Source organism: Sander lucioperca, chromosome 17 (assembly GCF_008315115.2).
Source record: "Sander lucioperca isolate FBNREF2018 chromosome 17, SLUC_FBN_1.2, whole genome shotgun sequence".
In the NCBI taxonomy this organism is placed as follows: domain Eukaryota; kingdom Metazoa; phylum Chordata; class Actinopteri; order Perciformes; family Percidae; genus Sander; species Sander lucioperca.
Window position 1 is genome coordinate 27938247 of NC_050189.1, and position 23867 is coordinate 27962113.

Sequence of the window (23867 nt, forward strand, 5' to 3'; positions counted from 1 at the left end):
ACCCTTTATATACATATTCTGATCTTTTTCAATAAGATGCTGATTGATAAACTCTGTTTGATGACAGCATCATATCAGTGGAGTCAGACAGCCAGCAGGTGGCAGCACAGCACCTTCTCTTTCTTTACACATGTTCAGTTCAGCAGGAACAGCTCAGAGCTCTTTAACTTATGGATTATTAATTCAACCGTCACTGTGTTAGAGGAACATTTAGACTACAAAATAAAGATCATCACCATGTCAACAGACACATGACATCACACACCAGAGTGTCCAAACCAACAGTTCATTCATTTCAGAAACACTCAGCATTTAGCATGTTAGCATTTAGCATGTTAGCTACAACCAGCATGCACCTGTTAGAGAAGTAACATGGCAGCAGGTGTCTTCTTCTTCTTCTTCTTCTTCTTCTTCTTCTTCTTCTTGGTGAATTACTGCCACCATCTGGTGTGGAGTGTGGATCAGGATATCTAATATTAGGCTGTGTACAATACCCCAAAACTAAACTAAAATAATAATAATGATTTTAAAAAATAAATCATGTGCTGAGGCTTTGAGAAGAAAGAAAGCATGATGTAATGCAGTCAGACAGCCAGCAGGAGGCAGCTTTCACTCTGTTCTCCAGAGGAGCATTTCACTGGAAAGGCTTTCATTTACAGGAAGTCTGCAGAATAATCAGCTCCACCACTGGAGGGACCAACGGCCCAGTGGAAACAGAACTACATTTATCATTAATATTTAAAAAAAGAGTTAATTTATGAATAACAAACAGTTCAGTGCATCTGTTTCCTGTCTGATCAGCAGTTTGTCTGCAAGTAAACATGTTTCTGTGTTTCTTGGATCAGTTCCAACAAGTTATTTTATCTGAATGTAAAACATGTTACGTCACATTTAGGTTCTTCTGTCAAAGACACACATGAAGCTGAACTGGTTCTAAAAAGACAAATATATAAAACTAAAACACATACACACATTCAGACACATCTATATACATAATACAGTCTTCAGCTTCATAATAAAGACATAAAATGAAGATGATGTGAGAGCTGATTCCAACTGTGTTTGGTCCAGATGGTCCACAGAGAGAGAAGAGGAGACTGAAGTCATGAAGGTCACAGCTGCATGCTGTCAGAGTGATTCACTGAGACTAGATTCTTTTTAATCAAAGAATCTGATAAATATGAACGTATACGTACATAAACTCTGACTCACACACAGAACACTTTACAGGAAGCAAAATTGTTTCCTAGGACGGTTAAGGAATGTCCCGCCCCACTCGGCCTCTGATTGGCTAGTACTTCATCGGTTGGATTGGTTAGGTTTAGGCATGAGGAGTGAGATTGGTTAGGGTTAGGGTAAACATACCAGGATAAGCCAATCAGAGGCAGAGTAAGGCGGGACATGTCTTCACCATCCTAGGAAACACAAACTCTTACAGGAAGACAGAATCAGACATAAAGATGAACACAGAGAGATCTACATACACATTTAACTATTAGGAACCAAATATAGCTGCATATATAATAAATATAGAATATAACAATGACCAACAAACAGGTCAACGTGTTTCTGTAGCTTAACAAGAGAATAAATAGTGTGACGGTGCAGAGAGAGAAGAGTTAATAAAGTAGACTGAGGTCAGTCAGTGCTCTGTGTGTGTGTGTGTGTGTGTGTGTGTGTGTGTGTGTGTGTGTGTGTGTGTGTGTGTGTGTGTGTGTGTGTGTGTGTGTGTGTGTGTGTGTGTGTGTGTGTGTGTGTGTGTGTGTCTGATCAGTAAAGATGGCTGCTGCTTCCTCTTTCCTGCTTCACCTTCTTTATGGTCACAGTTTTTATTCAAACTGTAGAATAACTTCTGGTGAAACCCCCTGAACTATAACATCCTGTTAGTTCTGTTTCCTGTTAATAATTCCAGTGAGATTATTAATGCAACTTGTTTATTTTACAGTTCAGTGACCAAACTGAGTTTTGTGTAACTAACCCCTAAAGCTGGAGAGTAAAGGCTGAACAACATCACATTTCCTTTTCTTAAATCAACAACACAGTCAGTATTTATAATCTCCTGATATCAGATCTGAGTTCAAGCTGAAAAATATTTGGAATTCAAATCATCTTATCGTCGTGTAACAGGGACAGATTTTCTTTTAGAGATTTCTCCGCTAGTATTGTGTAAAATTGTGTTGTGTATGTTGTAGGAAACATTTTTGCACTTTGTTTTTGTATTGTTGTCATTTTGTTATTTGTACTTTGTTTGCTGTATGTAGTTTTTATCTTGTGCTCAGTGTTGTAATATAACAAAGTACAAATACTTCACTACTGTACTTAAGTAGAATTTCCACGTATCTGTACTTTACTTCGTTATTTATATTTCCGGAAACTTTTACTTTTACCCCACTACATCTCCTAAATAAAATGTTTACTTTTACTCCACTACATCTCCCCTGAGCATCTTAGTGACTCGTTACTACAAAATATAATCAGAAGAAATTTGTTACACTAGAAAAAAAGCAGATTTGGTGAATCATTGCTCCTAAGTTGCCAAGATAACGCTCCATTCCAGTTGGTGAACTGATGCCTGTTTGTTGCCAAGCGGTAAAAAAAAAAACCATATGCCAACACTAAAGAAGAGGAGGAAGCAGAGTGACTGATAGTGTGATGGAAGCACCTGGTGCAGGCTCTGCCGCCATGGTAACAGATGATGACCACCCCGACGACAGTGGTGATGAAGATAACGTTACACACCTTTGGCCATAAAGTTCAGTTCAAGTTTTTTTTTACTTTTACATCTAATACTTAAGTATATTTATTATCAGAAAATTACTTTTGATACTTAAGTACAGTAAATATCAGATACTTTAAGACTTTTACTCAAGTAATATTCTAAAAGGAGACTTTAACTTCTACCAAAAGTCATTTTCTGGTAAGAAAATTGTACTTTTACTCAAGTATTGCTTTCAAGTACTTTATACAAGACTGCTTACGGTCCTGACTGTAGATCAGTTTTCCCATCTGGGATAATAAAGTGACTGAACTGAACTGAACTGAACTGAACTGCAGGTGAGAAACACAAAGACACAGAGGACTGAACCCCGTCCAGCGGTTACCTGGAGCAGGCGTGGGTCACCAGGTTCAGCAGGATCAGATTCACTTACTGCATCTAACCCTATAATAACACATGTTGGATCATAACTCACCAAACATCCCCAGATTGGTTTTTAAAGGTCAGTTTGGAGAGCTGAGCAACAGTTATACGTGTCGTGTTTCATGCTTCTTACGGTCAGCGTGGTGCGGACGGCGAGCATGCTCCAACGGTCTGGGAGTTGATACTGATTGTGGTCAAAGGGAGAGCAGCTCCAAGAACAGACTTCTTCTCTTCTGTAGCCAATCACTGCAACAGGACACGTTGTTACAGAACCTTGGAGACTCTCCGCCCAGGCTGCAGTTGGGATATATCTCCGTCCTCATCTCCCCGACCGCTCTGACTGAGACAATCATCAAACTAGTGTGAGAGTGGTTGTGAAATCCTGGACATGTTGGACAAAGGTGTCTTCAGCTGACACCAGAGACCTCCATCAGATTCAGATCTTAGTCTCTCAGGATCACATCCTTCCCCCAGTCTCTGCTCCTCCTCTACACATTTAACATATTCAGATATTCATACAACACACACACACTATATCAGGTTGGTATTTGGAGCGGCTTTATTTATGTTCAAAGAATAAAAAACACACAACAATGAAAATATAAAAATAACAACTTGAGAATCCAAATGTAGCAAAATAAAGTATTTATTAAAATAAGATAAAAGAGTAAAACAGTTTAAAGCACATTAATGTATCTGAATGTTAAAACTGAGTTATTAACTTCCATCATGTCTCTGATCATTATTATTTCATCCATTCATTCATATTAAATAATTATCAACTGATTTCAAAGATCATCACTTTGGTATAGTTCACATTTCATAACATTTCCTTTAGAAACATCATGTTAATCTATTTCATAGATAATAATCCAGTTGAAGGTCTTATTTAGAGACAGACTGGTCCTCTATGTCCCCCTGAGATATTCTGATCATCAGATGATTTTATAATTACAATAACAACAATATTCACAATGTCATCAACTCCTCAGTTTAAACTGTTCAATGTTAGTTGATATTAAATCATCAGCTGGAAATATAACACTTAGCAACACGAGCCTTTATATGTCCGAGCAGAAAACAATCATTTAAATTCCCTCCATATAAATGTATTATTACCAAAACACCAAACAGAAGACATGATGAAGATCTCTCTACACCTGATTAGAAGATATTTGGGGGGGGCTCCGTCTGCTGATATTTACAACTAAACAAACATCATTTCCTGTTAAAAGCTTGCAGAGATACAGCTCAGAGTTGAGTAGATTATTGTTACATAATATTATCACATTTAATGTGTTTAATAGAGCAAAGTATTTCTGTGTACTACTGCTGAGTTGATATTGTCTGAACATCTCTGTGTTCTTCAGTCAAACATCACTCTGATCTTAAACAACATTATAACTGACCTACATTTGACTTTTATCTGAACATGTTTGAATATGGAGTTATTTTGTTTTACTTTGAGGAAAATGTATTTAAAGTAAAAGTACTTTGAGTTAAGTAAAATTTGTTTTTCTTTGAAGCAACTTTTACTCGACTAAATGTTGTAGTTCTCTAAAGATAAAGTTAATATGAATCTAATCTCTCAGTCTGACCCTCCTCTGGACCATCTCATCATGGAGACTCTAGAGGATCTCAGACTCAGATACACAGACCCCCCCCCCCCCCCCACACACACCACGGTAAAGTCAAGATTCATGGCGGAAAAATGCTTCATCATCATCATCATCATCATCATCATCAGCAGGTTGTCCTGATCTCTTCTTCTGACATCTTTTATATATCAGGACACCAACCACTGCAGCAGCTACAAGAACCAGAACAGCTGCTGTCAGTCCATGGAGGAGACCTCCAGGAGAGGAGTTATCATCACTGGAACTGAAGTTTAAAAACAAACAAACATATGAGTCAGTAAATGTGTGATAGTGGAGCAGTCTTCATCCTCTCTGATGTTAGAAACTGCAGCTACAACCTGATACTCAGAAAAACTCTCTGAGAGAGACTACCTCACCTGGATGTGTAACCTGCAGACGGAGGATTCTGATGAATCTGAATGAGTCACCTGATGCAACTCGACACTCGTATATTCCAGCATCGTGTCTGTTCACATTCATCAGCTTTAAAGACACGTCTCCGTCCTCCAGATCTCTGTCCACCAGCTCCACCCTGTCCTTAAAGGATGGATGCTGTTCATCTGTTTTCAAGTGTCCATCTCTGTATAAGAGGACGTTATCTGTTGGCTTCAGGTCACGTTTGGTCCACTTTACAGCTCTGATGGAGGAACCAGCAGCCTGACATGGCAGAATGACATCATCTCCAGGATCCACTGTTACCACAGGTAGGTCTGAAAAACAATAATAAACAATAGTAATGAATAAAAGTCATGGTACTTCTAAAGACCTCCATCAGGTGTAACACTGCAGAAGGGATGTTAATTATCAGAGATATCACAGGACTTTATTACCACGAGGTCAACTCATGAAGAAGCTCCTCACTGAGATACGTGTTGACATGACTCATCAATAGTTCAGGTCTAATCCTTCAGGAAATGTTGTTTAATATCAGATCTCATCTCTTTCATAGTCACTGTCTCTCACCCCTAAAGACCATTTTATGTTTCTGAGTTAAATCTACTCCGTGACTCCGTACGGAGGTACGTGGAGATACCGAGACTACGCTGCAGCCTGACGTCACCTCCCAACATGTAACTACAGGTTACGATGTATCCTCGGCCGAGTATCTCCGGGGCCGCGGCCAGCCCCCGGAGATACTCGCTGGCCGGCCTCAAGTCAGTCTCTCAGCGGTGTTGGGTAACGTTAATGTTACAACCAACCAGCAACACACACCGTAAATCAACATGCTAACCTAATATTCACATTTCTACTAATTTCCACTGTATTACTAATAAACCCTTTGAGATTTCATTGAGCACTTTAGAAGATAAAAGGTAAACTGACAGCACCATCGCTGTCATGACAGTACAAATATTTAAAAGATATAGCAGCTCTAGTCTCCAGTCTACAATTACAATGAATTCAACTTCAAATTAAAAATGCATTGTTTAGGCTACTAAACTAAAATAACTCCTCCCTCTCTCCTCCCAAACCCGTCCCTACAACCTGGAGTTGGACAACTATTCATTTCTTACTCACTGCAACTTTTATTCTTTATTCTTGTATTTGTATATTATTCTGTTTTATTTTCATGACTGTTTTTAATTGTTCTTTAATGTTTCATGTAAATCACTTTGAATTGTCTTGTTGCTGAAAGCTGCTGTAGAGATAAAGTTGTCTTGTTGCTGAAAGCTGCTGTAGAGATAAAGTTGTCTTGTTGCTGAAAGCTGCTGTAGAGATAAAGTTGCCTTGTTGCTGAAAGCTGCTGTAGAAATAAAGTTGTCTTGTTGCCGAAAGCTGCTGTAGAAATAAAGTTGCCTTGTTGCCGAAAGCTGCTGTAGAGATAAAGTTGCCTTGTTGCTGAAAGGTGCTGTAGAGATAAAGTTGCCTTGTTGCTGAAAGCTGCTGTAGAGATAAAGTTGCCTTTCCTTACAGCCTCAGCCTGTCAGTCAGGCCCCAGGGCAGATTAACCTCTGTTGTTCCTGCTGAGGAAGTGTAACGTCAGCAGCACCGCGACCTCTTTCAGCTCTCCATTAATATCAGATCACAGCAAACGCTGTCTGACTGAAGTTTAGAAAACTGAAACCACTTTATCACCATTTCTGTGACTAACTGACTTCAACAAAACTGCAGAGTAGTTTGCTCTGTCCGCGTGTGTGTGTGTGTGTGTGTGTGTGTGTGTGTGTGTGTGTGTGTGTGTGTGTGTGTGTGTGTGTTCATATGCAGAGAGGACAGATAAGTTTGAGTTTATGAGATCTCAGGTACCAAAATCTCCACATTTAACGTGTAAAAAGGGGGAAGATTTACTGGTCGCACATGTACGACTGGATGTAAAATTCAGTCACACTCTCAAATTTTGGTCGCAAAATGCGATTAATGTTGAGTAACGTTAATGTTACAACCCCAAGACAGAGAGAAGTGATTCTCTCTCTGTCTGACTCTCTGGGACCAACTCATCATGGAGACTCTAGAGGAGCTGCAGCTACAACCTGGTACTCAGAAATACTCTCTGAGAGAGAATTACTCACCTGTAACCTGCAGACAGATGATTCTGATGGTTCTGATTAGGTCAGAATCATCAGTTTTGACTCGACACTCGTATGTCCCAGTGTCGTGTCTGCTCACATTCTTCAGAATTAAAGACACGTCTCCGTCCTTCAGATCTCTGTCCACCAGCTCCACCCTGTCCTTAAAGTCTGGATGCTGGTGGTCTAGTTTCAAGTCTCCATCTCTGTATAAGAGGACGGTATCTGGATCCAGGTCCTCTCTGGTCCACTTTAGAGTTCTGATGGAGGAACCAGCAGCCTGACATGGTAGAATGACATCATCTCCAGGATACACTGTTACAGTCAGGTCTGAAAAACAACAAACAATTACTATTAGGGCTGTCAAACAATTATTTTTTTTTAATCGGGATTAATCGCTTAATTTCTATAGTTAATTGAGATTAATCGCATGTTTTATCACATGATTAAAATTCTATTATTTTGCATTTCAGAACAGTTTTTAAGTCCATATTAACAATGGAAAGTAATTCTTACCAGTGGATCTTATTGGGAATCAAATGAATGCAAAGAAAGTTACTTTATGAACTTGATTTTAAGATTTATATTTGTTTAGTATTTTTTTACTGTAAACAAAAGAACAATGTGTGAATTTATACACAATACAATACAATCTAGTGTTTAGTAACTCCTAAATAATGTTGATTCCTCACTGAGGTCCAGTGATCACCAGTTAATGAGACAGTGTTTGCAGCACCGTGCAGCTGTTCCAGTGTGGCTGCTTTCTCCGTGTCATACAGGCTGTGTGTGGGGGGGGGGGCTGTCCCCCTCGACGGTAACGAGACAGGTCAGAACATGCCAACCGTAGTACGTCTTTAAGACCTGAGTCCTCTACGATGCTGACAGGTCTGCAGTTAGTTGCCACCCATTTCATAAGAGCTGTAGTCATTTTTTTGGACTCTCCAAAATAGTGCTTTGCCTGATCCCGCTAGCATCAACCTGAGTCACGTTAATATGTTTAGCTCGTAGCTGGTAGCTCCAGCTTGACCTGCTTCAGTCATATTTTAATTCAGCTTTACACAACGTACATATGGCTTTGACTTGTCTACGAGCCGTCTGGGAGTTTCTGAAAATAAAAAGCTCCATTCAGAGTTATTGCTGCTGTGTTTCTCCATCATGCTGCAGCAGCAGCAGCAGGAAGTGTTAGGAGGAAGTGGCAGCTTGATGAGAAGTAACGGTGCTGCAAAGGGTCAGAATAGTAGCCTGTTAGGACCACGCCAAGCCCAGTGAAGTGTAAAATTAATTAATAAATGGTGGCATGCGATAAAAAAAAATGAACGCATCGCGATTAACTCGTTAATGCTGACAGCCCTAATTATTAATAATAAAAAGTCCTGTTATTTCAACAGTTCTGCATTGTTTCTCCTAGAGGGAAGAGACTGGTTGGGAAAAAACAAACAGCAGATAGGCACACACATCTACAGAAAGAAAAAGTGTAGAATATTTACAACACAGGAGAAAGTAGTCAGGTGTTAAGAGGTCTGGGAGTTGTCACATTAACTGACCGGGTGATGCAGCAGGTGGTCCTGGTCTCTTCTTCTGACGTCTTCTATACATCAGGACACCACCCACTGCAGCAGCTACAAGAACCAGAACAACCAGAACACCTGCAGCCAGTCCACCGTCTCGGCCTCCAGGAGAGGAGTTTCTATCCTCAGAACCTGAAGATAATAAAACATATGAGTCAGTAAATCATCTAGCTAGCATGCTACCACAAATCTAATCACCTTTATTCTCTAAATGTTGAGATGATCTGAAGTGATTCTCTCTCTGTCTGACTCTCTGGGACCAACTCATCATGGAGACTCTAGAGGAGCTGCAGCTACAACCTGGTACTCAGAAATACTCTCTGAGAGAGAATTACTCACCTCGCTCTGGAACCTGCAGATGGACGGTTCTGATAGTTCTGATAGTTGTGATAGTTCTGATTGGGTCAGTATCACCAGTTTTAACTCCACACGTGTATGTCCCAGTGTCGTGTCTGTTCACATTCTTCAGAATTAAAGACACGTTCCCGTCCTTCAGATCTCTGTCCACCAGCTCCACCCTGTCCTTAAAGGATGGATTCTGGTTGTCTGGATCCAAGCGTCCATCACTGTAGAAGAGGACGGTATCTGGCTCCAGGTCAGGTCTGCTCCACTTTACAACACTGATGGAGGAATCAGCAGCCTGACATGACAGAGTGACATCATCTCCAGGATTCACTGTTACCACAATCGGGTCTGAAAAACAACAATTAATTACTATTAATAATCAAAAGTCATGTTTCAACAGTTCTCTACAGGTGTGTCCCTGCACATTAAGCGGTTACATTTCCTAACTAAAGCTACGTTCACACCACCAGTCTTAATGCATAATTCTGATATTTTTACTCAGATCTGATTTTTATTATGTTTCTCTGTTCACATGACCTTTTAAAACGTGGCCTGTATCAGATTCCAGTGTGAACTGTTTGTGGTTCTGAACTGACCCGCATGATGAAAATAACAATACCAATGACATCAGACGCAGCACGCTGTCACACTAAAGTTAGGGAGGTTATGGAGGAAGGAAGCATTTTACCTTTTATTTCAACATGTTTGTGTAATGGCAGCCGTGACATTAATGAGCAGGTGCTGAGGAGGAGAAGAATGACAAATGACAAGAGACAAATTGGCTATTTTGGCCTTTTGTGGGTTATGGCTGCAAATTCATGTCAGGACGCTACGGGCCTCCACCAGTTTCCTCTGGCTTCGCACGCTCCACCTCTCCGACGGTGCGGGGGGGAGACGGGCCGGTGGTGATGCTTTTTACGTGAGCCGATCCCCGCCCTGGCGACGTGGTTAGGGCACTCCTCGCGGAGAGAGAGGGCGCAGCGAGGGTTAATGAGGCAAAAGTTGCATCAAATCCTCCTTGGTTGTTCACACTGAGGCCGCATTGAAAAAAAAAACCTGGGTCTGATCCAGGACCACATATGGAAGTGGTCTAGATCTGATTTGAGTCTGACCTGGTCACTTGACCCGGATTTGTGCCACTTTTGTCTGCAGTCTGAATGTAGCCTTAAACATGAATTATACTCGCCGCGTCCAAGGTGGCGCTTTATGGCGCGCGCCCAGCTGTTGCCCACGGCTCTTTTTTTTTCAGCGGCGCGCGGCAAAGCGGAAACGGGAGGCCTGAACGAGTTCGCCGACAACGTGATGCCAGGACTCTCAGAGTGAGAGAGAAAAATGCGGCCCCCCCGCATAAATATGCAGACTTTGGCTGATTATGCGTTGAATTATGAGATCACATAACCACGTTTTTCTGGAGGACTGGAAAGAACAACGTCGGTAGCCTTTCCTCATTAGCGCCACCTCTGTTCAGGAGAAGACTGCAGCTAGTGTGGCGACCTCCACGCGGGTATAAATAGTCACGGCGATCTCATGACGTCACATTTGTAAGCGCTAGCTGGGCTGTGTCCAGTATATAGGCTTGTTGGAGATGAGCTAGATCTGCACAGAATCGATCGCCGGCGATCGCCGCCCAATGCATGCTGGGTAGATTTGTGTCCGACTTGATCCCGACTTGTTCTGACGTCATGCACACGTGGGCAACAATAACCTCACGAGATCAAGGCGGCCGCAGTTTTTAGAGCCAGGCGCCACAGTTGCTCTCCACCGACTGTAAGACCCAGGCGGACCCAGTGCATGCTGGGAAACACCGGCCTCTCAGCTGATCTAACAGCTGATTGGTTCAGAATCAACTCAACATGATGAGGTTTTATATCAACTTTTTATTGATTTTGGGATTTTAACTGCTATTTGTCTGATTTAAAGGCTGATTCTGTACAGAACACATGTTGTGTGACTGATAGTTATGTTTAGAAGTCAGAGAGACTAAATCTGATCAGATTACAGATCATCTACAGTCTGTTAATTAAAATCAGCAACAGATCACATGTAGAGCATTTTAACAGCTACTCTGTCATGATTAAAACGACTGGAGACTGTGTAGGAGCTGATATATGGTCTGAGAACATTTTATTAAATCGGACCTAATACAACAGAATGAGAATGTGAGTGTTTGTCATTTCCTGTTCAGTCTGAAGGCTGCTGGTATCAGCTGGAAACTGTCCAACTTGACTGCAGATTTTAGTCACCGCCCCCAGCTGCTGCTGCTGCTGCTGCTGCTGCTGCTGCTGCTGCTCTCGTCTACTTTACAGACGAGGAGCAGCTCATCTCCAACGAGCCTAATAATAATAATAATAATAATAATAATAATAATAATAATAATAATAATAAGAGCCTTTCCGCCCAGACGGCTAGTTAGCTAGCTGACGTTAGCTTGTTAACGGCTCAGTCAGGAAGTAGGCCGCAATGCTATTTAATCACTTTAAACATCAGATAAAGTGATTCTCTAATAGGGCTGGATGATTAATCGAAAAATAATCATAACCGAAATTAAGAGCCTATAACCGACGTAATTTTACCAAGTCGGTTATTTCGGTCTTTTAATCCTATTAATATTTCCGCGGCCGCCCACTGTGTGTTAATGTACTTTCTCCTTAAAACATATTACGGCCGCCGACTCCGCCCCGTCCAGTCTGCGCCCATAGGTGCTTTCCGATCTGATAGTACTTGTACTTTTTAGAGGAAAAGTACACTTCTAAGCAGTTCTAAGAACTACACTCCCCCAAAATCTTTTTTCCCGTTTGCATTCCCACTGGCCGAGTGGCCATAGGGACTGGTAGGAGGGGTAAGGGAGGGATGTAACCACGGCAACGGTCTTTATAGCATCGTCACTAGACCTTAACGCCACATACAACAACAACAGATGATGCTAATACTTGTGCACTTTTCCTTTATTAAATGCACGTCCATTCTCGTAGTAATTCACGTAATGTTTTGCTCAACACAGACGGGGCTTTATTATCCTCTGAACAGACCCAGCCTCGCCTGCAGCGCTGTGGATGTGTGTGTGTGTGTGTGTGTGTGTGTGTGTGTGTGTGTGTGTGTGTGTGTGTGTGTGTGTGTGAAGGCCGGTGAGCCACAGGACACACTTGTGGAGTTTAACTCCGAAAAGACAGTTAACCACAGGTTCCCGTTAATCTTATGATGGACATTTATTAATTATTTTCTACATTTTTAGGAAACTTTTTTTTTTTACATTAAAACTTAAATTACTTTTTTATAAGACATTTTTATTTCATTGTAAAATCTACTGTTGTAGATTTCAGTTCAGTTGTTTGAAATATTTAATAAATAAGCATTAATTGCTATCTGTGTGTTGTTTCCTTATTTCAGGATCATAAAGATAGGATTATGCACTCTTTCATTAGAAAAAATAACCGTGAACATATTAAAAAAATGTAAAATAATCCTTCAGTAATTGTAATCGAGGTAACTTGTTTGATTAATCGTGATTATGATTTTAGCCAAAATCGTCCAGCCCTATTCTCTAATACAGATGATGATCAGTAAATAAAGTAGTCAGGTATAAACATGTAACCGATGTATTTCTCCATGAGTCCTCTATGTTAGTGATAATAACGTTACGTTACCTAGCTTGTTTGGTAGCTAGCTAGCCTGCTAACCCCACTCACCGTGCTTTAATGCTAACGTTAGTAACGTCACACTGTTGACAGAACATGAACTGAACAAAGTCACCACCCATCTGATGATAGTAATGGGTTTTCATCACTACGACAAGAGTGTGAATGAAACATTAAGATGTTTACTTTTACTAACTTAGTGTCCGCCCGGACGGCTAGTTAGCTAACGTAGCTAACGGATGGCTAGTTAGCTAACGTTAGCTAACGGATGGCTAGTTAGCTGAGGCTCAGTTCCGCATCTCTCTCATAGACCGTGGTAAAGTTGGTTTTATATTGGACATTGGATATTCGACACATTCGAAAAATCTATTATGCGGCTTGCCATTTTGACCGATTCATGTCAAAATACTTCTGATGAACTCAGCTAACCCCCCTACACATAACACAAAGCTTATTTTCTCAAAAAAACATCCTTTAATTTTATAGAATTTTTATTAGACAAAAATTGCGCAAATTACGCACAAACAAATTTGTGTAGGTAACTATGAAAACGCCAACTTTGACATATCTCAACCAAAATAAATGCTACCAACACGAAACTTTAGATCCTAGTTTGCCATGACCCTCTGGGGGCCCCCACACATTTTAAGAAGATCGGCCATTGAGGGACGCTGTAGCCAACGTAGACCAGTTTCGGCCCTTCTACTCAATCAATGTTAATGGGATATTTGCAACGGCAACGTACCGCAGACCTTGATGCTCACACATGTCAATATTTACTGACGTTTGCCTCCTCACCGTTACGCTGTGGATCACCACTTTCGCACGCTCCCCGGGTCGTCAGGGGGCTACTCACGACCCTGTCATAACTGCTCGCAGTTATAGTTATTTATTGTTTTTCACACAGTGTACATTGAAACAGTTCTTCTGGAACATGTACCATTAAGGTTGCTGGAGTGCAGAGTTCTTGGAACCATCTTCTGCATGAGTCAAATTGGGTCTACAAAGATAAAATAAAATAAAAATAATAAAAAAAAATCAGAGGATGTTTTTTTGAGAAAAGAAGCTTTGTGTTATGTGTAGGGGAGTTAGCTGAGTTCACCAACAGTGGTTTGACATGAATAGATCAAAAGGTCAGGACGCATAATAGATTTATAGCATTTATTTACATTAAAGAAATATTTAAAAAATTAACGGATGGATTTTTTGAAACTTTTTAAAGTTTCGTGTTGGTAGCATTTATTTTGGTTGAGATATGTCAAAGTTGGTGTTTTCATAGTTACTGACACAAATTTGTTGGTGCGTAATTTGCGCAATTTTTGTCTAATAAAAATTCTATAAAATTAAAGGTTTGGGTTGGGTTGGGATGGGTTTTTGAGAAAAGAAGCTTTGTGTTATGTGTAGGGGGGTTAGCTGAGTTCATCAGAAGTATTTTGACATGAATCGGTCAAAATGGCAAGCCGCATAATAGATTTTTCGAATGTGTCGAATATCCAATGTCCAATATAAAACCAACTTTACCACGGTCTATGAGAGAGAAGAATCTCTTCCTCTGATGTTTAGAGAGAATTAAACAGAGCAACTACACAGAACATATACAAGTACAATATTAGCTGTTATTTGGGTCCCAGTCAATAATTACTCTTGAGAAATGTGTTAGAAGATATTTACGCCATACCGATAAAACATTTAATGTCTAACGTTACATAAAACTTATCAATAAAATCTGATATTTACCAGAAGCTGCTCCAGAGAGAAATACCAACAGGAACAGAACTGGAGCCATGAGAGCTGAGAGAGGGTAGATCCACCGTTATCTCCTTCACAGAGAAAAGAGGAAACATCTACTAAACAGGAAAAGAAAGTAGACTCGTTGGAGACGAACTGCGCCGCCTGTTATATACTGAACGCATCCAAGCTGGCGCGCATCATCGTGACGTCAAAATTATGTCATATCCTGCCGGCGCGTCCGCGACAAAGCGGAAACGGGAGGCCAAACGGGTCCGCAGCCAACGGGAGGCCAGGACTCTCAGAGTGACTGCTAGTCTCTCTTGTTAACTTACTGGGTTAAGATGAGATCTTTTATGGTGAATGAAAGGCTTGATCCACCAAGTAGCTCATCCAATCAGATCGAAGCATTGACGGCAATGCTGCTGCCAGTTCTGCCGTTGTTTACCTTTTTCTTCTTCTTCTAGTCCGTAGAAAGAGTAACGTCTGTAGCCTTTGCTCATTAGCGCCACCTCTGTTCAGGAGAAGACTGCAGCTAGTGTGGCGACCTCCACGCGGGTATAAATAGTCACGGCGATCTCATGACGTCACATTTGGATGCGCCACGCGGGCTGCGGTTACAAAACGGCCTTTTTTAAAGTGGACGAGAGCAGCGGCAGCAGCAGCCGGGGGCGGTGACTAAAATCTGCGGTCTAGTCGGACAGTTTCCAGCCGATACCTGCAGCCTTCAGACTGAACAAGAAGTCACAGAAACACCGTGGTCCGATTCTGATTTAATAAAATGTTCTCAGACCATATATCAGCTCCTACACAGTCTCTAGTTGTTTTAATCATGACAGAGTAGCTGTTAAAATGCTCTACATGTGATCTGTTGCTGATTTAATTAACAACAGACTGTAGACCAGGGGTCATCAACTACATTTTTCTAAGAGCCAGAATGTTTCTAAGCAGACACTCCGGGGCGGACTTACAAATAAAGAAAATAAAATTAATTTATACCTAATACGCCTATTCTTGTTAGAAATGTTCACTTTCTTGCTGAATTAATGCTATATATATATATATATATATACATTTTTTTTTTTTTTTACATGTATTAGTGTGAGCAAACTCCTAAAAAAAACATGGAAACTCCCTAATGATAACTGGCTCTTTAATTAGAAAATGATCTCAGACTAGGAGGCAGTTCACTGAGGAGTGATGGTTAAATGGCGCGTTCATGCCACCTCGGAATAACAGGAACCGTCCCCGTGATTACGTTGTTTTTCCGACTACCAGTGTTCACATGGTTAGGATGGTCGGGATGCGTGTTCTTCTTCTTCTGTTATATTGGCGTTTGGCATAACAACTTGTTGCATGACTGCCACCAAATGTTGGGCGTAGCCGCGAGCATCAGGTGGTGAAAACATGGTGAAAACATGGAGGCTACAATAATTTGCTGCTGTTTTCTTATGCGAGCATCCAAACAGCACATCGTCAGGTGTTTGTGTTATCTGCAGGACAACGAACAGGAAAGGACACGGATAATGTGTTGTTGTTTTTTATACATAGGCCTATTTATGAATAATCTGAAACATGTTATGTCTGTGTATGTTTCTCAGCAGAGGCGTTTGTCCACAATAAATAAGTTTATTGTCATTGAAATATGTTCAGTGAACCAAAGTCGCCTCCATCAAACGTCAGCTGTCAACAACGCGTCACCAACTGGGAAACTCGGTTAGCAAAATCTGGCCCCAGTTTCCCACCTCTGATTCTGACAGGAAGGGACGTGAATGATGACGTTTTCACTCGGAAAAACGTTTTTCCGATGTCCATGAACGCGGAAAGTCTGTGATGACATGGTTGTAGTATGCAGCGTCCTGATTGGTGGAAAATGCTTGCAGAAAGAAAGGTCTGTTGTCAGGTAATGGTGAATGATGAATGGACTGATAAGCAGGCTATACATTCATCATGTATGCCCCATTTGAAATGAAACGATGTTGCAAAATAATACAACCAGCATCATCATCAAGAATGAAGAACGCTAACATAATGGTCACGTCATTCACGTGGATATTAAGTAGTCACATGTATCTGTTTTGGTCTTATAATACATCTATAGGTTACTGCTCCAGTGGAGAGGATGGCTCGTTCAGTCAGCAGTTACATTTATAAGAATTTGTTCAAATTTCAAGATTCTCAGCAAACTAAGATAAACATACATACATACATACATATTAATAGAGGGGCTGGGTTTGTGCTCTACCTGTTTAATGTTACCTGCTGTAAATGCTTGAAATGCTAAATAACAGAACGCATTTTTTCCTCTTCACATTTTCTGAATTCGTGATTATTCTGCGGGCCAGACTGAACGCTTTGGCGGCCGGATGTGGCCCGCGGGCCGCCAGTTGACGATGGCTGATCTGTAATCTGAACAGATTTAGTCTCTCTGACTTCTAAACATAACTATCAGTCACACAACATGTGTTCTGTAAAGAATAAGCCTTTAAATCAGACAAATAGCAGTTAAAATCCCTCCAAATCAAAATCAATAAAAAGTTTACATAAAACGTCATCACCGGGAAAGATCTTCTAATATCCTTCAAATTTCAGGATGACCAAATCCTGTTGACCAGAGCCTTAATGGAACCAACAGTGTAGCCTGCTTTCTTAGCAAAGAACAACAGGTAGGTCACAAATAGTCATTGTTTGTTTTAATTTTAAGAAACAGAAACATTTTACATTCTTTATTTTGTTATAATGTTTTTTTTTGTTTACCATATCTCATTAGATGTGACATGCTTCATATATGCTTCAAATATTAAAAAATGTATATCAGTAAACATTGATTTTGTGATCATTCATTTAAAAAAAATCCCAACTGAATCCACCCTTCTGATGGGATCAGGGGCCTGTTTCACAAAACCAAGATGAGGGTGTGATGGTTGGAGTCCGGCTGGCTGTGAGTTTTTGTTTTTTGTTTTTTCCCTCTGTCATGTTTGTCTCTCTCTGTGCCCCCCCCCCCCACCCCCCCTCCTGTCTGTGACAGCCAGCAGATTGCGCACACCTGATCACCTCCTCACCACCACTCCTCCCGCCGTACACACCTGCCGGTCATCAACTACAATCAAGCTCAGTATTTAAACCCCGGATTGACTCACCATCTCCGCTTGATCGTTGCTCCGGTCTCCTCGGTGACACATGACTCAAGCTCCTGAAGATTATCCTGTGTGTTTTCCTGCCTGTACTTTTTGTAATCCGTCTTCTGTTTTCTCGTTTCAGTCACCACCTTCACCGTCACTCTGCCTCCAGTCAGCTGGCTCCTCCATCCAGTCCCTCCCTCACGGTTCCCTGCTCCAGCCTGCCTCAGCTCTCACCACTCCGCGCTTCAGTGCCTCTCCTGCGGCTCTCCCAGCCCCGGTCTCCCCGTGCTCTCGGAGCTTCCTGTTCCGGTCCTCGCACCCGTGATCCTGTCCCTGGCATCCTCCTTCCCACTTCCCCATTCGCTTCCCCTTTATACCCTAAATAAAATAACTTTTGCTGAGCTTTGCGTTTGGGTCCGTTCTGTCCTACTTGTAACAAAGGGATTAAGCCGGGATTTCCCCGTTATCCTGGATGAATTTAGCCTTGACTCGGTTTCACGAAAGCGGAGGCACATAAATCACCATGGAGATTTATTCTGTGCAGCTAGCCTGCTCCCGACCAGGCTAACAGCTAGCCTGCTGCTCCCGACCAGGCTAACAGCCAGGCTAACAGCTAGCCTGCTGCTCCCGACCAGGCTAACAGCCAGGCTAACAGCCAGGCTAACAGCTAGCCTGCTCCAGACCAGGCTAACAGCCAGGCTAACAGCCAGGCTAACAGCTAGCCTGCTCCCGACCAGGCTAACAGCCAGGCAAACAGCTAGCCTGCTCCAGACCAGGCTAACAGCCAGGCTAACAGCCAGGCTACTCCCGACCAGGCTAACAGCTAGTCTGCTCCCGACCAGGCTAACCAGGATTTATTTAATCCTGGAGCCTTTTCTGATCACCCAGCAGTGGTTTTACCTTATTGTTATCAGCCTGGATTAAAATACAACAGGTGCATATTGCTGTTCATTTAAGTACTGTTATTATTTAAAGTTGTGACCATTCTTTTTTTTTTAATAATTATTCATGTGACAGTCATTGTTCCTGTTATATTGCTGTATGAAGACTGCTGTTCATATTGTTGTTAGAAGTTTGATGAATATATTATGACAGTTGTTGAGATAATTAGAAAAGGCTGATAACATTTCAGATGTGTTTTAAATGAAGTCTGTTATTAAGGTCAATACATACAATGCTGTACATTTCTATAGTTGACCAATGCACCTTGAATTATTTTAGTTGATTACTTTTTTTTTAAATTCTTTAACAATAAGGATCATGTTTGTTCCTCTTCCATGTGCATTGTATTTGGCATTCTTAGTACACAGTGTGTGTTCTGTCCAGTAAACTGGGACTATAATTTGAGAGAAAAACTGGGCCCAGAATATCTCAGGGAGACATAGAGGACCAGTCTGTCTCTAAGTAAGACCTTAAACTGGATTTATTATCTATGAAGTAGAATTGCATGATGTTTCTAAAGGAAATGTTATGAAATGTGAATTATACCAAAGTGATGATCTTTGAAATCAGTTGATAATGATTTAATATGAATGAATGGATGAAATAATAATGATCAGAGACATGATGGAAGTTAATAACTCAGTTTTAACATTCAGATACATTAATGCGCCTTAAACTGTTTTTTTATATAAATACTCTACATTTGGATACCAAGTTGTTACTTTTATATATTAATTGTTATGCGTACAAATAAAGCCGCTCCAGCTATCAACCTGATATAGTGTGTGTGTGTTGTATGAATATATGAATATGTTAAATGTGTAGAGGAGGAGCAGAGACTGGGGGAAGGATGTGATCCTGAGAGACTAAGATCTGAATCTGATGGAGGTCTCTGGTGTCAGCTGAAGACACCTTTGTCCAACATGTCCAGGATTTCACAAACACTCTCACACTAGTTTGATGATTCTTGCAGTCAGAGCGGTCGGGGAGATGCGGACGGCAATATTACCCAACTGAGCGGAGAGTTTGCAAGATTTTGTAACAACGTGTCCTGTTGCAGTGATTGGCTACAGAAGAGAAGAAGTCTGTTCTTGGAGCTGCTCTCCCTTTGACCACAATCAGTATCAACTCCCAGACCGTTGGAGCATGCTCGCCGTCCGCACCACGCTGACCGTAAGAAGCATGAAACACGACACGTATAACTGTTGATCAGCTCTCCAAACTGACCTTTAAAAACCAATCTGGGGATGTTTGGTGAGTTATGATCCAACATGTGTTATTATAGGGTTAGATGCAGTAAGTTAATCTGATCCTGCTGAACCTGGTGACCCACGCCTGCTCCAGGTAACCGCTGGACGGGGTTCAGTCCTCTGTGTCTTTGTGTTTCTCACCTCAGTTCAGTTCAGTTCAGTTCAGTCACTTTATTATCCCAGATGGGAAAACTGATCTACAGTCAGGAGAACAAGATAAAAACCACAGACAGCAAACACCGTACAAATAACAAAAAGACAACAAAACAAAGACATAAAGTGCAAAAATGTTTCCTACATACAATATACACAACACAATTTTACATAATACTACCAGAGAAATCTCTAAAAGAAAATCTACATTAGATTAAATTAAGCATGATAACACTCAAGAGTTAATAATACAAGAAAAGGTGATTTAATATCATTTATTATATGAAGGAAAAGAAGAGTGTCTGTACAGTATGCAGTGTAGTAGATGGTAGTACAGTGTAGTAGATGGTGGTACAGTGTAGTACAGGTTGGTACAGTGTAGTAGAGGTGTAGTAGAGAGTGGTACAGTGTAGTAGAGAGTGGTACAGTGTAGTAGATGGTGGTACAGTGTAGTAGATGGTGGTACAGTGTAGTACATGGTGGTACAGTGTAGTAGAGAGTGGTACAGTGTAGTAGAGGGTGGTACAGTGTAGTAGAGGGTGGTACAGTGTAGTAGATGGTGGTACAGTGTAGTACATGGTGGTACAGTGTAGTAGAGGGTGGTACAGTGTAGTAGATGGTGGTACAGTGTAGTAGAGGGTGGTACAGTGTAGTAGAGGGTGGTATAGTGTAGTAGAGGGTGGTACAGTGTAGTAGATGGTGGTACAGTGTAGTAGAGGGTGGTACAGTGTAGTAGAGGGTGGTACAGTGTAGTAGAGGGTGGTACAGTGTAGTAGAGGGTGGTACAGTGTAGTAGAGGGTAGTACAGTGTAGTAGAGGGTAGTACAGTGTAGTAGAGGGTGGTACAGTGTAGTAGAGGGTGGTACAGTGTAGTAGAGGGTGGTACAGTGTAGTAGAGGGTAGTACAGTGTAGTAGAGGGTAGTACAGTGTAGTAGAGGGTAGTACAGTGTAGTAGAGGGTGGTACAGTGTAGTAGAGGGTAGTACAGTGTAGTAGAGGGTAGTACAGTGTAGTAGAGGGTGGTACAGTAGGCCTTAGCTTCAATTAGAGCTCTGCTGAGGAGGGGGCCTGTCTGGACCTGTTCCTGTAATCAGAGAACAAATGGAGGATACTTAGTGGGCGGAGCGCGTGGTATCTAAAGGCTCAAAGCACATTTTAAATGTGCACCCCCCCCCCCCTCTCAGTCAGTGGCAGGATGTGGTGCCAGTTCCTCTTTAATGTTGGTAGAGAGAAACTGCAGCTCTTTATCATACAGTATGTCTGAACAGACTGTTGAAGTTTCACAGCAAACAACTACATTTAAAATATCTGACTGTTTCTGTCAGATGGTTAACTGAACTCAACACTAAATATGATCTATAGAAGCAGATATTATGGCTATGATTCTCTTCTTTGTGTCTGTGGTTAACGCAAAAAAAAGATGGTGGTTTGGGTTAAAACACTCCCGCGACACAAACACCTGACACAAAGACCTGTTTCCTTTCTTGTGTGTTCTCCTTAACTTCATCTTCTTCCTGTTTTAGGAGCCAAACATCCCCCCCGACCTCCTCCCTATGAGGATCTTTACGCTCTTCTACAGCAGCAGTCAACGTGCTCTGACAGTAATACATATGTGGATTACATACTGATTACAGAGCTTTACTTTTCACAGATATACAGTATGTACCAAAGCTTCTTGCCTTTGCCAGGTTTGTTTTTCTTGTTTCTATCTATTTATTTCAGATGCGTTTACATCTCGGGTCGGTAGAGAGAACCGTGTTCTGAATAAACTGTTGCATGACACCGACGTCCGTGCTCACTTAAAAAGGCAATGTTGGCAACCCACCTGACCGAGTTATTGCACATTGAACAAAGGAGTTTTTACTGTTATTGCTCTTGAACCTGCAGCATCTCATTATCATTTTCCTCTTTAAGGTCTTTGTTATAAACAGAGAGCTCCCATTACAGTTTGTTTCTCTGATAACACTCAAGAGTTAATAATAAAAGAAAAGGTGATTTAATATCATTTATTATATGAAGGAAAAGAAGAGTGTCTGTACAGTATGCAGTGTAGTAGAGGGTAGTACAGTGTAGTAGATGGTAGTACAGTGTAGTAGAGGGTGGTACAGTGTAGTAGATGGTAGTACAGTGTAGTAGAGGGTGGTACAGTGTAGTAGAGGGTGGTACAGTATAGTTGAGGGTGGTACAGTGTAGTAGAGGGTGGTAGAGTGTAGTAGATGGTGGTACAGTGTAGTAGATGGTGGTACAGTGTAGTAGAGGGTGGTACAGTGTAGTAGAGGGTGGTACAGTGTAGTAGATGGTGGTACAGTGTAGTAGAGGGTGGTACAGTGTAGTAGATGGTAGTACAGTATAGTAGAGGGTGGTACAGTGTAGTAGAGGGTGGTACAGTGTAGTAGAGTGTGGTACAGTGTAGTAGAGGGTAGTACAGTGTAGTAGAGGGTGGTACAGTGTAGTAGAGGGTAGTAGATGGTGGTACAGTGTAGTAGAGGGTGGTACAGTGTAGTAGAGGGTGGTACAGTGTAGTAGAGGGTAGTACAGTGTAGTAGAGGGTGGTACAGTGTAGTAGAGGGTGGTACAGTGTAGTAGATGGTGGTACAGTGTAGTAGAGGGTGGTACAGTGTAGTAGAGGGTGGTACAGTGTAGTAGATGGTAGTACAGTGTAGTAGAGGGTGGTACAGTAGGTCTTTGCTTCAGTTAGAGCTCTGCTGAGGAGAGAAATGAAGTCTGTACGGCGCCATATTGCCTATCTGGACCTGTTCCTGTAATCAGAGAACAAAATGGAGGATACTTAGTGGGCGGAGCGCATGGTATCTAAAGGCTCAAAGCACATTTTAAATGTGCACTCTCAGTCTGAGTCAGGATGTGGTGCCAGTTCCTCTTTAATGTTGGTAGAGAGAAACTGCAGCTCTTTATCATACAGTATGTCTGAACAGACTGTTGAAGTTTCACAGCAAACAACTACATTTAAAATATCTGACTGTTTCTGTCAGATGGTTAACTGAACTCAACACTAAATATGATCTATAGAAGCAGATATTATGGCTATGATTCTCTTCTTTGTGTCTGTGGTTAACACAAAAAAAAGATGGTGGTTTGGGTTAAAACACTCCCGCGACACAAACACCTGACACCAACACCTGTTTCCTTTCTTGTGCCTTAACTTCTTCTTTTTCTTTTTCAAACATCCCCCCCGACCTCCTCCCTATGAGGATCTTTACGCTCTTCTACAGCAGCAGTCAACGTGCTCTGACAGTAATACATATGTGGATTACATACTGATTATAGAGCTTTACTTTTCACAGATATACAGTATGTACCAAAGCTTCTTGCCTTTGCCAGGTTTGTTTTTCTTGTTTCTATCTATTTATTTCAGATGCGTTTACATCTCGGGTCGGTAGAGAGAACCGTGTTCTGAATAAACTGTTGCATGACACCGACGTCCGTGCTCACTTAAAAAGGCAATGTCGGCAACCCACCTGACCCGTCTGTAAACACGGACCAAGGAGTTAAATGCGCTCGCAAGTCAGAGGATCGCCCCGTGGTGCAATGAAAGTGAGGGCCAGCGAGGTGGGATCCCGGTCCATCAGGGTCGGGCGCACCACCGGCCCGTCTCGCCTGCACCGTCGGGGAGGTGGAGCGTGAGCGCGTGCGAGGGCAAAGCCAGAGGAAACTCTGGTGGGGGCCCGTAGCGTCCTGACGTAAATCGGTGGTCCGGTCACACAGACCTCTGGAGTGGATTTGCAGCCATAACCCCACAAAAGGCCAAAATAGCAAATTAGTCTCTTTCTCTTTATTCTTCTCCTCCTCAGCACCTGCTCATTAATGTTACGACTGCCATTACACA

At 41.7% G+C, this 23867-nt stretch overlaps 1 protein-coding gene across 1 annotated transcript in view; it reads right to left on the bottom strand.

Moving 5' to 3' along the window:
- Positions 1-3333: 3333 nt before the first annotated feature.
- Positions 3334-23867, bottom strand: part of LOC116039041 — a 31924-nt gene continuing 11390 nt past the window's right edge. The window contains exons 3-8 of the mRNA XM_035993694.1: positions 14566-14672; positions 9188-9541; positions 8825-8980; positions 7284-7610; positions 5154-5486; positions 3334-3521 (exon numbers count right to left, since the gene is read on the bottom strand). Of these exons, the coding sequence (XP_035849587.1) occupies positions 3334-3521; positions 5154-5486; positions 7284-7610; positions 8825-8980; positions 9188-9541; positions 14566-14614 (1407 nt within the window). The 5' untranslated portion in view covers positions 14615-14672. The remainder of the gene's footprint in view (positions 3522-5153; positions 5487-7283; positions 7611-8824; positions 8981-9187; positions 9542-14565; positions 14673-23867) is intronic.